The sequence below is a fragment of the Haliaeetus leucocephalus genome, unplaced genomic scaffold (assembly GCF_000737465.1).
Source record: "Haliaeetus leucocephalus isolate CR32 unplaced genomic scaffold, Haliaeetus_leucocephalus-4.0 Scaffold587, whole genome shotgun sequence".
NCBI lineage: Eukaryota > Metazoa > Chordata > Aves > Accipitriformes > Accipitridae > Haliaeetus > Haliaeetus leucocephalus.
In genome coordinates, this window is record NW_010973023.1 from 4,179,880 (window position 1) to 4,193,950 (window position 14,071).

Sequence of the window (14,071 nt, forward strand, 5' to 3'; positions counted from 1 at the left end):
ACAGAATTTGTGTTCTGTCTGTATACATTTTCATATGTGTATTTTCTTTTTATAAAGAAAAGAATATCGTTCGGATAGCTTTAGAGTCTTTTTATTTCAGTAGAAGCACCTGAATGATGTTTTAAGGGCACTTGGAGACACACTGAAAGAAATGGTGAACCTCGATGGGTTTTGGAGCACTGGAACATATACCAAAGGATATACCTACAAAATCTCTAAGCCCTACCTGGGACTCGTAGCAGCTATTTCAACCTGGGATGCCATGGGCTGCTCAGAAGCTCTTTAATCTGCACATCTTTGAAATGACAGACCACAACGAGTCCTCCTGTGCGTTTTGTCTCTTATGTGCCGGAAGTTAGGAAACTGTTAGTTCCCTAAACTACAGTAGCTGGAAAAAGAGTAAGAAGTATTAAAAAAAAAGGTAGCTGAAATAAGAACCCTTCAACATAAGTGTCAGCAGGAGCTGTTAGTTTCTCAGTGTTTTTGAAAATCAGATCTTCCAGGTATCTAGCTCCAGGCTGCTGGGTTTTTTGGTGGGGGTGTTATCTGGTCTCTGTCTTGTCGCCTATCACAAGCCTTACCGCTTTCACAAAAATGATTATAACGTCCTCTGAAATTTTGTCTACTGCACTGAAAAATGTGAGCTAAGTTCCAGCAATAGTAAAAGTGCTCGGGGTCCACTTATGTTACCACTAACGATGCCGTAGCAAGTCCCATGTAACAGCAGAATAAGAAGTGCATTCACTGCACTGTGCGTCATGCTACAGACAAGTATACTAGGAACCATGGTGTTTTTAAACCACTTGGCATCATGTAGTTAACGTGGGGTTAAGCATTATTTGGCTTCAGTTGTAGGCAGATATATATGGGTGCTATCGAGTGCTATCAGAAGTAAGAGCTAAGTGGCATTTAAAATATATTAGAAAAATGTGATCACTAGTAAGTTTTAAAATATTCCATCTTTTCCTAGTCTAAATTGGGCCTCAGGAAGGAAAAAAATAACAAGAGCTAATGAAATGACCTGACAGGGTGACAGGCTTTGTTTACTAGTCCATATTTGAATAGGATTCATGCTTCCTATGATTGACAGTCATTGCAAATTCTTTGGCTTTTTAAGATTTAAGATGCCACAGTCTTGAGTGAACTTTAGTTCACAATGGAGTTGTTTACAAAAGTTAACTAAGTAGTTACTGCAGAATTGCATGCTATGTTTCTCTGAACATAGTAGTATGGATTTGCAGTACAGATGGTGATGGCTCGGGTTAAATCATATCCTAACTACTGTGCAGTCAATTTGTTCCATCTGGGAGCTTTGTCACCCTGGCACCTGGAAGTGGGCAAGGTACCTGAATGGGCTTTTGGTTGCTCAACATGTCGAAACATCTTCCTGCAGTATGGCATGAATGTTCTAGTGTTTCAACAAAATCGGGTTATGCTGATCGAAAAGGGACAAAAATTTTCCTCCTTCTTCAGCATTTGCAGACTATGTAGCCAGAACATGTGCACTTAAACCTTCAATATTTCCTTGCAAGTCAGCCTTGTAATAGTTCTTGTTTCACTATTCTGAATATGCCTTAGTCAAGATCCCTCCCCTAGAGAGGTCAAGACATAATTCAGTTGTATCTGTACCAGAACAATGTGCAGCAGACGTGCCTTTGAATATGCAATTAAAAATTGCTTTGGCTTGTTTTCTTTTCCTGTTTTACATTTTCATAAACTCACATGTAATTTGATGAACACTGTCATTCTTTAAATTTCTTCAGCATTACAGTTCTCAAGGGACTTCTCTCTCACTGAATGTCATTTTTGCATATTTACTTCCTCCACAAGTGCTAGTATGCAGCAGCAGCACAAGTTGAATCTTGCATTGTTATTTTTGTCTTTACTTATGTTACATCCTGGTTTTCTTTGTAATGATGTTAACACTTCCTCCCAATTTAGTATTAACTCCGTACGCCATCTAAAAGCTGTTGATTTCTACCTCTAGCTAACGAACAACTTAGGTAGTTTTGTTGACAGAGTAGTATGAAAATTATCCAGATCTTGAAAGCACAACTTTGCAGCCAAGTGGAAGCAACTTGAATAAGGAGCTTCTGAGAGCTTTGGCAGAGCTGCAGTGCAACAGTTTACTCTGCACTTCCCATGCAGCCCAGGCGCACACACCATTTAGCGATTCCTGCATCGGTAGTGCTCAGCGATGGCTCAGAAAGCACCACCTTTGGTGTCTTCTGTCTTGTTTTATCTACATACAGCCTAGCGCCTTCTAACACTGGAAGTGGAAGACAGCTCATTTAAGTACTACTCTATCAGTAGCACTGAAAATATATTTCTGTCAGCAGAAGGGTCAATTATATGAACAGCTCTTCCTTTGAAGATATGCTGGCAACATGCTGCTTCCATCCTTCACCAGAGATGAATCATGAAAAGAAGACTTTGTCACAAACTCAACCCTTGAAAGTGGTATAAAAGAGTTAGTTACCCATCTCTCCAGCCTCTACTTCCCATCCCACTTCCCAGAACCAGCATGTACCCCCGCTTCACGCTTACAAAGTAATCCTAGCATTACTGCTAAGCCTGTGACTCTGAGCTGAAAAATCAGCATCTTTCCCCACGATCATCGTTTTAGACATGACAAGCCTTGATGCTGTCAGGAGAAGGCCTCTGCATTGTAACTGGACCACCTATAACCAGCCCTATTCCCTCCTTCTCAGAAGTTATTGGATCCCTTGCACTAAGACTGACTTTTGGGGTGGGAAATCTGATGTCGGAAGCTTGGGAACTGCCTTCATAATTAATTCACCTTCATCTTATGCCAGGGACCAGTGTTGGGGACAGCTCTACTGGTGGTTGATCCTATGTTGTGGTTACACGTGTAAGGCTGAAGCATCTAACCTTTCTCCACTGAAAACCTGTACAAGTTAAAACCATAAAACCCCCTTCCCTTATTTTCTTCTGAAACTGGTTGCAAGGCTCTCTTTCTCTCATGGTGCCAGCCTCTACCGTTTGACCAGACGTATGTCACTCCTCCAGTTTTCTTTCCTATATTGCTGAGCAGGCGAGAGACAAAAAGGAAAGTATCGACTGTATGTCAGGGTCCAGATAAAAAGCTGCAAAATTAAGTTATGAAGGTCGCCCTTTTTAGCAAAATTAACTGATGTCATATTGGCCCAGCATAGCTCCTTCTTCCTGACAGTTTATTATTTCTAATCATATGAATCAGGGCTTATTCCAGTATGATTTTGATGAAGTCCGTGAAAGAGAGCACGCTCATCTCCTCTGATGCTTTGGTTATTGAAACAGAAATTTTTTTTTTTCTGATAAGATAGTGCATTAATTGCTTTAATTATTAGATGAGCGTTAGCTTTTGATATAACCCATCCCATAGACTCCTGACACCTTGCATCCTGAGAAGTCCTGTCCTTGAAGTTACTATAGTGCACAATGATCAGAACTTATCGCTGATGTTTTGTTAGCATTTACTAGCAACATCTTGGCAGAGGGTGACCTCTAGTACTGTCTCTAAACATTTCCAATTTACAGACTCAAGAATTTTTGCTGTCTTTGCCTCTCATTCTTTTGAAGAGGTCAGCCCTTTATGAATTTGCCACAAGAAAGAAGTTCAAAATACCCTATATACTTAAACAGCCTAATAGGAATATAGCCACAATGAACACACAACATACAATTCATTTTAATATTTATAGAAGAAATTCACATTGGTTTAAGTGTACACAAGCAGCTGCTGTCATTTGGCTATGAGCAGATGTTAGACCTCCGAAAGCTTCACTGATAATTAAAATACTAACAGTTAGTGTTTTACCCCAGCTGCAGGTTCTGTTTACTGTAAATTTGATTTTAATGGTGCCTCTGTGCAGTTATTGAATAGAGGTTTGTTTTCTACTATACATACAAAAGTGTCTACAATGAAGACAAATGGTTATTTCCCGTAATTTACTCTGGAAAGATATGAATATACACTGTAACATCGTTGAATTTATAAATGAAATACAGATATGACTATCACATTGGCAATGGTAGTTTCTGCTATCTTAACTAACAAAAAGAACTAGGGAAACCTTATATTTTGTGTTATTCCCAAACATTCCCCCTAAAAACTGCTGTGCTTTTCAAATGGGTTGAGATGTGCCCTCCAGCAAAGAACAGGTGCTCCTTTTTACTGAATGGGTGCATAAATCAGAATAAATAAATACAGGAAATCACGATACTCGTATTTGATAGGTATGCAGAAGAATTTAATTTCTGCTTGATCATTTAATAACGTGATGTTTTATTTTAGGTATCCCTTACAAGTGTCTGTTCTCTTTAGTGTGTATATGTACATCAAACGTTAGGGAAGGCTAGCCACTTTCAGAATTGTTAATCCCAAGGGCCTGATTATGCAAACACAATGCATAATGCAAGCTACCATGTTTCGTCCCTTTGAGACTATTGAGGCTAACTATGACAGTAAGCAGTACTTTTGATAAACAAATGTTTATAAGACCAGGATCTAAAAGTATATGTTCTTGAAAAACAAAAACTCTTGCTGAGATAATAATGACAAAAAGGGGGTTTTTTGCCTTTCTTGACAAAACAGTTACTGTCTGGGACTAGACCTATTTCAGAAATCCAGGTCATTTTCCTTATGAGCAGAGCTTGTGGGGTTTTTTCCCCTGATTTTCTCATATTAGCATTCATACTATTTTTCCTATCAGCTTATGTGTTCTGTCTGCCTAGTAAGCAGAAATCTCCGCTTTGACCAAGCACGAACAGTACCTCTTGAAACTGGGATTCTGATTTAGAAGTGCTAAAAAGGCACATTCCAGTTGCACTGTGGGGGATAAAACAGAGAAAGTGCATCCGTGTAGCATCAATGTCAGTTGTTCCCAAACTGAGGGCCAGAGCAGCCTTTGCAGCTGGACTGCCAAGAAATGTCCAGGCTGGCTATCCTCATCTCCAGCTGCTAAATTGCACTGGAAGAGCTAGCTAAAATACTCCAGATACATTCCTAATGCTGCTTGCCCATAGAGGTAATTGCTGTATATGCCACAGCGAGGTTTTTGCTCACACGTAGGAGTTGAGAAGACAAGCCTGCATGGTGGCAAGTGGGTAAAGAGGAAAGGTAGTCAACAAGAAAATCGGTTGCTGCGCAGGTTAGGCAATTGTAAAATCTGCACGTTAACACTGTATGTGTTTGCTAGGATCAGTGGGAGTTTCGGTATGTATATTTTTTATTTGCATAGCTTCTATAACACTGGGCTCTATAGTGTTCATTTTTTGACCTTGAGTGCAGGAAAAGAGAAACTGAAATTTTTCACAGAGAAGGCCTTTTCCCAAAGGTTAATTGGACACTGGAGGGAAACTAAACCAAACCAAACAAACTGCCTCAACACCCCAACTGAATGGCTCAGTTATTTCTTTTGGTGTTGTTTTGTCTTTTGTTTCTTTTTGTTGCTGTTGACATAGTCCTCTAAGGTGTGGGAGGTAAAAATAACAAGCATGAAATTTCAGTCTGTTTTTCAAAAGAAAAAAAATTACAAAAATATTTCCTTTTACATTTTAAGGAAGTTAAAAGGGCATTTGCTGCTTTGTTTAAGATACCTGAAAGGTTAAAACTTCATCCTTTATTCAAGCAATTCTTACAAGACCTTGAAGTTTCTAAACATGATTGAGTGGTTAAGGACAAAGCTAGAAGACAAAGATATTTTGAGTTTCAGCGTTGAAACATGACATTACTGGATTTCTAAGTATAAAATAAACTATGAACATTATTTGGGAATTGTTTTTGTTGTTTAATTTTCTTTTTACAGTAATAGCGTACTGAAAGGAAAAAAACCTTGCGGCACTGGTATCTCTTGAGATTTCCATACTTGGTGTCAATAGTGGATTTTTTTTTTTTTTTATGTCTCTCAGGGAGGTGGTTAAGTCCCCTGTAGGTATACTTATTTGTACTGCTTTACAAATATTTGCTGCCTTTGTGGACTTAATAGTTCTGACAGAGCCATTTTGGGTTGCTGATTTATTTCACTTCTTGGTTTGACCCATCCTATTTTCTTTCCTTTAGCAGAAGACATGAATGAGCCTTCACAATGTCTTATTTAGTAGCTTAACTAGCTGGTTTAGAAAATGCTGGCCCATGCATTGCTTGCACATATAAACCTTACAAATGAGAAAGGATAGTTTTACTATGGCTAAGGAACGGATATCTGAAAAATGGGGCTTATTATTATGGCCTCCGAAAATCAAGGAAATCCCAAAGTTATGACATTATGCCACAGTTCTTAGATTGCACTTAATTAATTAGAGATCATTACAAAAATAATTAATAAAAAAAAGGAAAGAAAAAAGAGCAGAAACTTGGAGCTTGATCAAGGCCTAAATTATTTCTTTGTAAATTTGAGTGGTGGACTTGCCGTACCATTCAAAATATTGTACTGCCACATAGACAATAACTTTTAAAGTAAAAAAAAAAAAAAAAATCGGTGGCCCAACATAAGTTGAATTTTCTATATCTTTTAAATTTCTTGAAGGTTGTATTTAATTGAAGGAAAAGATGTTTCTTTGCATTCACAGTATTTAATATTCATTGCATTTTAGTAGATACCAAATATTCATACGTGTCAATAAATAACATACCTAATCACCAAAGTATGAAAAATTAAGTGTTGCTGAATAGGGTGCTATAAATCAGGCCTCCTAGAACTTTTGCAGAAAAGGAAAAATAGCTGGTTTAAGCTTGCTGTGTAAATGCAGATCATTTCCGTCGTCATAATAGATTATTTCATTTATGACTTACTGCTTTGTCCTAAAGGTGCTCCTTGTGAAGGATGTCCTCAGCCTAGCCTCACCATGCACAACCGCTTGCTACAACTTTTGAGGAAGGGTTAGAATTCTAAAGAGGCTGCTGGCTGAGTGCAAAGTGGTGCTTTACATATAATATTAGCCCAGACTTTCCTAAAGCATTACGCATTTCTTTCTGAGACAAGTCTCCTTAATGCCATCTTTATCTGCTACACGATGCATGAAATCTACTTTCTGTTTTAGAACTGCGGCTGACCCCCGACCCCGCGACTGGCGCCACAATGTGACCTTTCTATTGTCATCAGCTTTCATTCTCCTGAAAATTCTATGAATTTTTATTACAAGTTTTTTTAAACCAAGCTGAGGCTTCAACAAATTACTTGACACAGATGAGATGAAGTTGTTGAAGTAGTGTTAGATAAGTTTTACAGCCAGCATGTGTGCTGCTGAACAGTACAAAGCCAGTGTCCTACAATGTCATACACCAGTAACTGCTGAGCCTACTATTGGATAAATACATCATTTTATGGAACATTGATTGTTCTATAAACCCAATGGAGTATTATGCTCTATGATCAAACCATTTAGATTGTGTGTAGAGCACAGAAAATGCCATATTCAGGATGGTACTAAAAGTGCCATTTGTGTATTTTATGGATGTCATTACGGGGGAAACTTCTCTCTGTAGGCCCTGTTTACTGCAAAATTTTTTAGTCTGTAATGACATTTTTCATTCACAACGTATGCCTTCAAGAGAGGGGGCCCTTGTTTTATTTGTTTCATTCGAGTTTACTGCACAAATCCTGTACATTTTAATTAAATGTAAGCTTAACAAAAGAATAAGGTATTTATTCTGTGGGGAACAAATGATGACAGTAACAAAAGAATAAAACAGACACACAAAAGAAAGTCAGGTATTGAGTAAAAGAGAGGGAAAAAGGTACTAAGCCCTATTTGTAGTTTCCCAGAAGCACATTAAACATCAAAGCATTTCTTCTAGCCCTATTTCGGGAGTTCGTGGTCTCTGAGAATTAAAATAACCTGCGAATATGGATTTAATGTCTAAAAAATCCTGACATTTTCAAATAAAAAACTAACAGTCGCTCAGGACTCCAACTGATAAATAATGGCTCTGCTGAAATGACAGACTTCTTGGAAAGAAACCAATTCTGTGATCATTGCACCCCTAGATATGAAACACCTCTTTACAAATTGTCTGAATATGAGCTCTCGTATCGTTATATTTTGTCATTTTAATGCCTATTTGTGTGTCTTTTTAATTCGCAATGACATGCAATCAGCAACAAGTCCACTTTTCCTAATATTAATGTGGGCTTGTATTGCAGCTTATGTTTGCCATGTCAGCCAACACTTACCCCTTCTCTTTAGCCGTTTCTAAGAGGGGGCGAGAGGCAGGCTGGATTTAGTAGGACAACATGATTTGTTGCTACATACAGTCCCATAATGTGACATGTTCCCTAAATGCCTAAAAATTCCTACAAATGTTGTGTTGGACAGCAGTGCTCCATTGTAGAAATGCACTGTTCCGAAGTCGAAATACCAGCTAAGCCTCAATATATGTTGTTTTCTAAATATCTTCCCTACTTGGCTTTTCACTGTTAAAACAAAAGAAAACCAGTAAAATCTGCAATTCATATTTACCATGAAAAATCACTAAAATTGAAGTTGATGTTCCCAGTAAATTCTTGGTCATAGTCCAGTTAAAATTTAAAGTTACAGTAGATTCACATTAGTTTAAATGACACTTGAACTTCTACACAGCTCAACATTAATTCATTATAGTTGAAATGGAAGAATCTTCAGTGGGTGAATCTTTTACAATCTGATTGAGGCTGTTACATTTTATAGGAGCCATTTTTCAAAGCAGTACTGACAGCACTCGAAGTTATTAAATTGCTGAATCAAAAGATGGACCTGCAATCGCATTTATGAACTGTGATGGAATAGCTGGGGTTGCACTGAGCTGAGGTTAAGATGTTGGTGTAGTTAAGCTTCATCACACCCCTTAGTGACAGCAGTATTTACCCATGTAGTTTACTTTAATGGTCAGGAAGTGGCTTAACTCACCTCTGGATTCAAATAGATTAAGTAAGCAGTCAGAATGGCATAATTATCAGTGCTGCGAGGGATTCACCGGATAGCTCTTCACCCAGGAGACTTCCCATTCAATTGCACAGCAAAGACTGGAGTTGCATGGATTCACGGGTACGGCATTTCTTTGAGGAGATGAAAACAGAATGAATTTCCTTTTTCTTTCCCCTCGCTAGACCGGAGCTTCTCTTCAGTGCAGTGATGCTGTATCCCGTACATAAATTATCATGATCTTAGGGGAAAGATGTCATGATTTTGCTGTGCGTGTGTGAAAATTATGATCGTAGTTATTTTGATTTTGAAATCCGGTGGAAAATGCATGATTTGTAGAGTTATTTTGATTTTGTGCCACATCACTGCCAGGCTCCTCTTTTATCATGTCAACAAAGCAAGATTCCTGAGAGAATTAATTACTTCTACTCTATTGTAAAATGTGGAGGAGCTAAGATAATTGTCATTTTATGTTGATTTCCCCTTCCTATTTTTCTGCTCTTTGGGGGGTCTTGTGAGTGTCAGTGCCTACAGAGAGCACAGGAAAAGTGGGGATAAGAACTAGTCGTACCAGAGTAAGCTTCCTTCTCACTTACGCCTGACAAAATGTACTTCAATTGCATGTGCCAGATTTATCATGCAGCATCACTTGGAAACACTCTAATGGTTTAAATTGTTAATTTTCTTTTCCGAAGATAACCTGCCTTGCAAACTAAGATGGAGAAAGTTGTATAACGTCAGTTTAGACTTGTGAAGGTGATTTGCAGCCTTTCAGCGTAACAAAATTACTTCTTGTGCTTCACAGTACGGTTCTCCACCAGAAGCTTTGTAATAGAAAAAAAGAAAGATGGATAGATAGACAGATGGATAGATAGACAGATGGATAGATAGATGCATGCATGCTAGCAAGAGCCCAGTCTTTTAAGCATTGGTGTTATCTTGGAATATTAGCTTGATATGCACCTTAGCATATCAAGTTGCTAGAGGCTGCAAGATGCCAAGTACTCGGTCTCGGAGTAACACTGCTCCTAAGTGTGAACTTACCTTTAAGCAAATGAGTCTCTGGTTTTTACAGCCCAGTTTGGTTCTCTGTGGGATCAGGGCCTGACAGCTCTATGCTTTGGGTAAAAGAGCCCCCTTAGGCCAGCTTTAGTATAATTTTCTTGGTCTCTTGAGTTCAAGGGAGCATGTGGTTCACTAGAAGTGTCTTGGTGGCTTGGAAAGTACAGTGCTAGCCTGAAATTTGACTGTAAAATCAATGTTTTTTCTTGCTTGTTTTATCCCAAACAAGCAGTGGCATATCTATGTGTGTCAGTGAGAAGATGCTACACCTGTTACTCCAGAGATGTGATTTCAGGTTGTGTAGGTGAATTGAAACTAGAGCATGGGTGTGGGTAGTCTCGGCAGCATGGACTTAATCAGCCTTCCCAAGGCCCATCTGGCATTAGAGTCCCGCCTCATTCTCAGCATCCAGGACCCACTCTTCTCTCTGTGTCCACTGGTTGTGGCCCAAAGCTCTCCTCCCAGCAGCTGCAGGAGTTGTAGGATGGCACTGCCATGGGGAGGCAGCGAGTGCTAGAGTTGTTCTACCACGAACTTATCCACAAAGCTGGTCACAGGATGCTCTCAGTTATGCTTTGCCAAAAATGCTGAAGGCAATCCTGAGGCCGTGCTTTGAGGATGGCGGGCTTGACTTCGTGCGGCTGTGGGGACCATTTGCTTTGGTGAAGCTATATTGTTAGTGATGAGAACCGAGAAGGAAATCTTCAATGACCCAAAACCAGACCGAGTGGCAAAGCAAGCAGTTGGAATGTAGATGTTACAGGGATTTTAATCTGTTAATTGATTTCCTGTAGAAATAATTAAGAAGTGTAATTGAGGTTTCTCTGGATGATATTTTATAGAATACCCCACTTAGAGTAAGAAATCCACCGAGTGTTTTCTCCAGGTAACTAGGCTAGTGACTGAGTCAGTCAGGTGTGCTGGAGAAGATGCTAGGTGGGAAATGAAGGGGAAGACAATGGCATCAAAATGACAGCATGGCAATTACCTCGCCAACAAAAGCAGGATATTAAGAAGATCAGCCACAGTTTTTCACACCCAGATATGTTTAATGTAATACACGATCCTAAGATTCATTACTGAAGTACTGAAATATCACCGATAGGATCTTCTATAAAAGATGTGTTAATGGCTTTTAACCGTATACTGTATTTATCTGGGCTTTTTTATACAGCATATTTTTTAAAACACATTTAAATTGTTAATAGGCTGCAGAATTGTTAAACTCAGCAATTATTTCAACCTGTAAATATGTTATTTGGAAAACATGCAAATTGTTTTTGTTCACTTGCTCATTTTATCTGTGTTTTCTGCCAGTGAAATCTAAAAATTGTCAAGGATTTTTTTCTCCATTTAAGCTACAATTTGTTAAAGTAATGAACTGATATTTGCCATGATATCATGTTAACAGCACGTTTTATCTTGTAGGCATTGTATCCAAGTCCTATGAGTGCCGACTGAAGGGGCAAGGAGCAACCTTTGTGGAAACTACAAGTCCTTTTACTGCAGCAGCACTGGGAGAGGTTTCTCCAGTTAAAGAGAAGGTCTTTCGGGGCAGTAGAAGACAGCCACAGTCACCTGAAGAAGTTCAACAAGTTATTATTATTCAAGGATACGATGGCGACTTTGCAATTGATGCCTCTGTGGAAGAAACAGCAGCGGCTACCCTTCAGACTCTAGCAATGGCCGGTCAGATGGCCAGGGTGGTCCATATTACAGAAGATGGGCAAGTCATAGCTACAAATCAAAATGGCTCACACGTGAGCAGTATGGTTCCAGGGCAGATACTTACCGAGCAGTTAGCAGATGGTGCAACACAGGTGGTAGTGGTTGAAGGAACAGGAACTGGTATGGAGGAAGCCGTTCGAATAGATGCGGTTCCTGACTCCGGTAGCACCGTACTGCAGCAGATAATGCGACAAGAAGTTTTAGATGCTTCTGAAGCTACGGTCCATCCTCCAGACTCCTCCTCGGCATTAGATGCCCTGCTTTGTGCTGTAACAGAGCTGGGTGAAGTGGAAAACAAATCTGGACTCCTCGACAGATGCAGGTCTAGTCACAAAGACTTCTTGCAAATGCCAAACCCAGAGACGCCCAGCGTTCCCAGTGATGCAGAGGGACAAGAAATACAAATGTTCCATGAAGTTCAAGAGACTCAGGAAGATACCGAACCTATGGAAGTAGTGACGCGGGTCATGCACCCATCGGCTATAATTGCATCTCAGGAGAGAGCTCAGGCTGCCTTCAAGAAAATGGTCCAAGGAGTATTACAGTTTGCTGTATGTGATACGGCTGCAGCCGACCAGCTGATGAAAGAAGGTGTCACTCAGGTCATAGTAAATGAGGAAGGGACTGTGCATATGGTAGCTAGAGAAGGCTCTCAGATAATTATGCAGGAAGGTGGTAGCCACGCGCTCAGTGTCCAGAGCGAGCACATGGATTTAGTTGAGTCAGATGGAGAAATATCACAGATTATCGTTACAGAAGAATTAGCTCAAGCCATGGTTCAGGGTTCTGGTGGCGACTTCTCTGAAGGTGCAACGCACTACATCGTCACAGAATTGCCACCAGACATGCAGGATGAGCCTGGTGTGTACTCGCATGCTGTGATAGAGACAGCTGGACCTCAAGAGATTTTGCAGGCTGGTACTGCTATAAAAACAGAAGCCGTATCCCCTGATAGAGCAGAAGAGTTAACAAGCATGGTCATTTATACAGAGGGAGGCTCACAAGTAATTCAAGGCCAGAGAGATGATAACGAAGTATAAGAAGCACGAAGAGCTTCATCTCCTAGGCTTTGATGCAGGGCAAAGCTGGAAATTACCAGATCCATGGAAGCACTGTGTTCCTAGAACGCTTCCTGTAAAACCTTCTCAATAGAACATCCTCCTAGCCAGGTAACAAATACGCGCCCTGCGGGAGGTGAAGGTCAGCTGCTAGGAGGAGTTCCCTGAAAAAGATAGTACAATCTTGTTATAATAGCTCTAAGAATTATTATATGGGATTATTATAAAACAAGCATATTAGGGTAAAAAAGAGGAAAAAAGCCCCCTTCCCCCCAAAGTAGACATTGTTCTGATCACTGCTTTCTTTGTTGTTCATTTGGGTTTTTTTAAATGTTACTTTATCTCAGGGTAATTCCCTGCCTTCTGTCATTTTTGTCTAACATAATCACAGGAGTAAAATAATTCCACTTACATGTACATTTTGTGAGCAGATAAATAAGCAAAAATACAAACCCCATAATAACAAGGTGAACAGGTAAGCTTACATACCGTAATTGGTGCCCTTCTTCATTTTAAAGAAGAACAGGTGACATTTTGCTTTCTAGAATCTTACTTTAAAATATCCCTGGCTAAAAATACATCATCAAAGTAAGTATTTTTTGCATCTAAAATCGAAATTTTCATAGTAGCTTACTCTTTCGTGGTATCACATAGGACTTTCCCTAAAGAAGAGCTCAAAAAAGCTACACTTCAGAAAATTCTCAGTTATACATATTCAGGAAGAAGAACTTGATGCCTGTAACTTCCACTTAATTTTAGATGAGAGTCCTACATAAGAAATGCATTTTTTGAAAAAAATATTGTCACTGTCAGTGTTTTGTTTTTCTTATAAATAGTGCTTCATATAAATACCATTTTGCAGTTCATTTTGTGAGCAACTTCTGAAATGTTATGGGGGTTTTTAAAGAAAATTCTGACACTGACATTAACAAGTAGAAAAAAAAAAAAAGGTGACCTTGTATTTCTTGCTTAGTCCAGAATGTCAGTTATTTACTTGTGGATATACTGCAATTGGTCAATGCAAGTTCTTGTTGAAAAGATTTGTTTCATGATACAACTGCTTTTGTTTCTTTAAACAAATGTAAAATATAAACTGGCAAGGTTTGGGGATTATTTTTTTTGTCTTTCAAATAAAATGTTAGCATTAAAATGAAGCATCATGATTTTTAATATTAAGCAATAAACAGAACTGGCATTCAGCAGGAGCAAACGAATGCTATCTGTTATGTCTGTGCATTTTCTCTTTTCTCTTTTCCTTTCTCTAGCTCGCTAGATAGATAAAGATAAAAGAATCTAATTTCTGAAGTGTGCCTCATGCA

At 39.2% G+C, this 14,071-nt stretch overlaps 1 protein-coding gene across 1 annotated transcript in view; it reads left to right on the forward strand.

Annotated features, from left to right (window-relative positions):
- Nucleotides 1–12,734, forward strand: part of ZNF407 (zinc finger protein 407) — a 321,826-nt gene extending 309,092 nt beyond the window's left edge. Inside the window, exon 8 of the mRNA XM_010577929.1 lies at nucleotides 11,395–12,734. Coding sequence (XP_010576231.1) covers nucleotides 11,395–12,734 — 1,340 coding nt within the window. The remainder of the gene's footprint in view (nucleotides 1–11,394) is intronic.
- The last annotated feature ends 1,337 nt before the right edge of the window (nucleotides 12,735–14,071 follow it).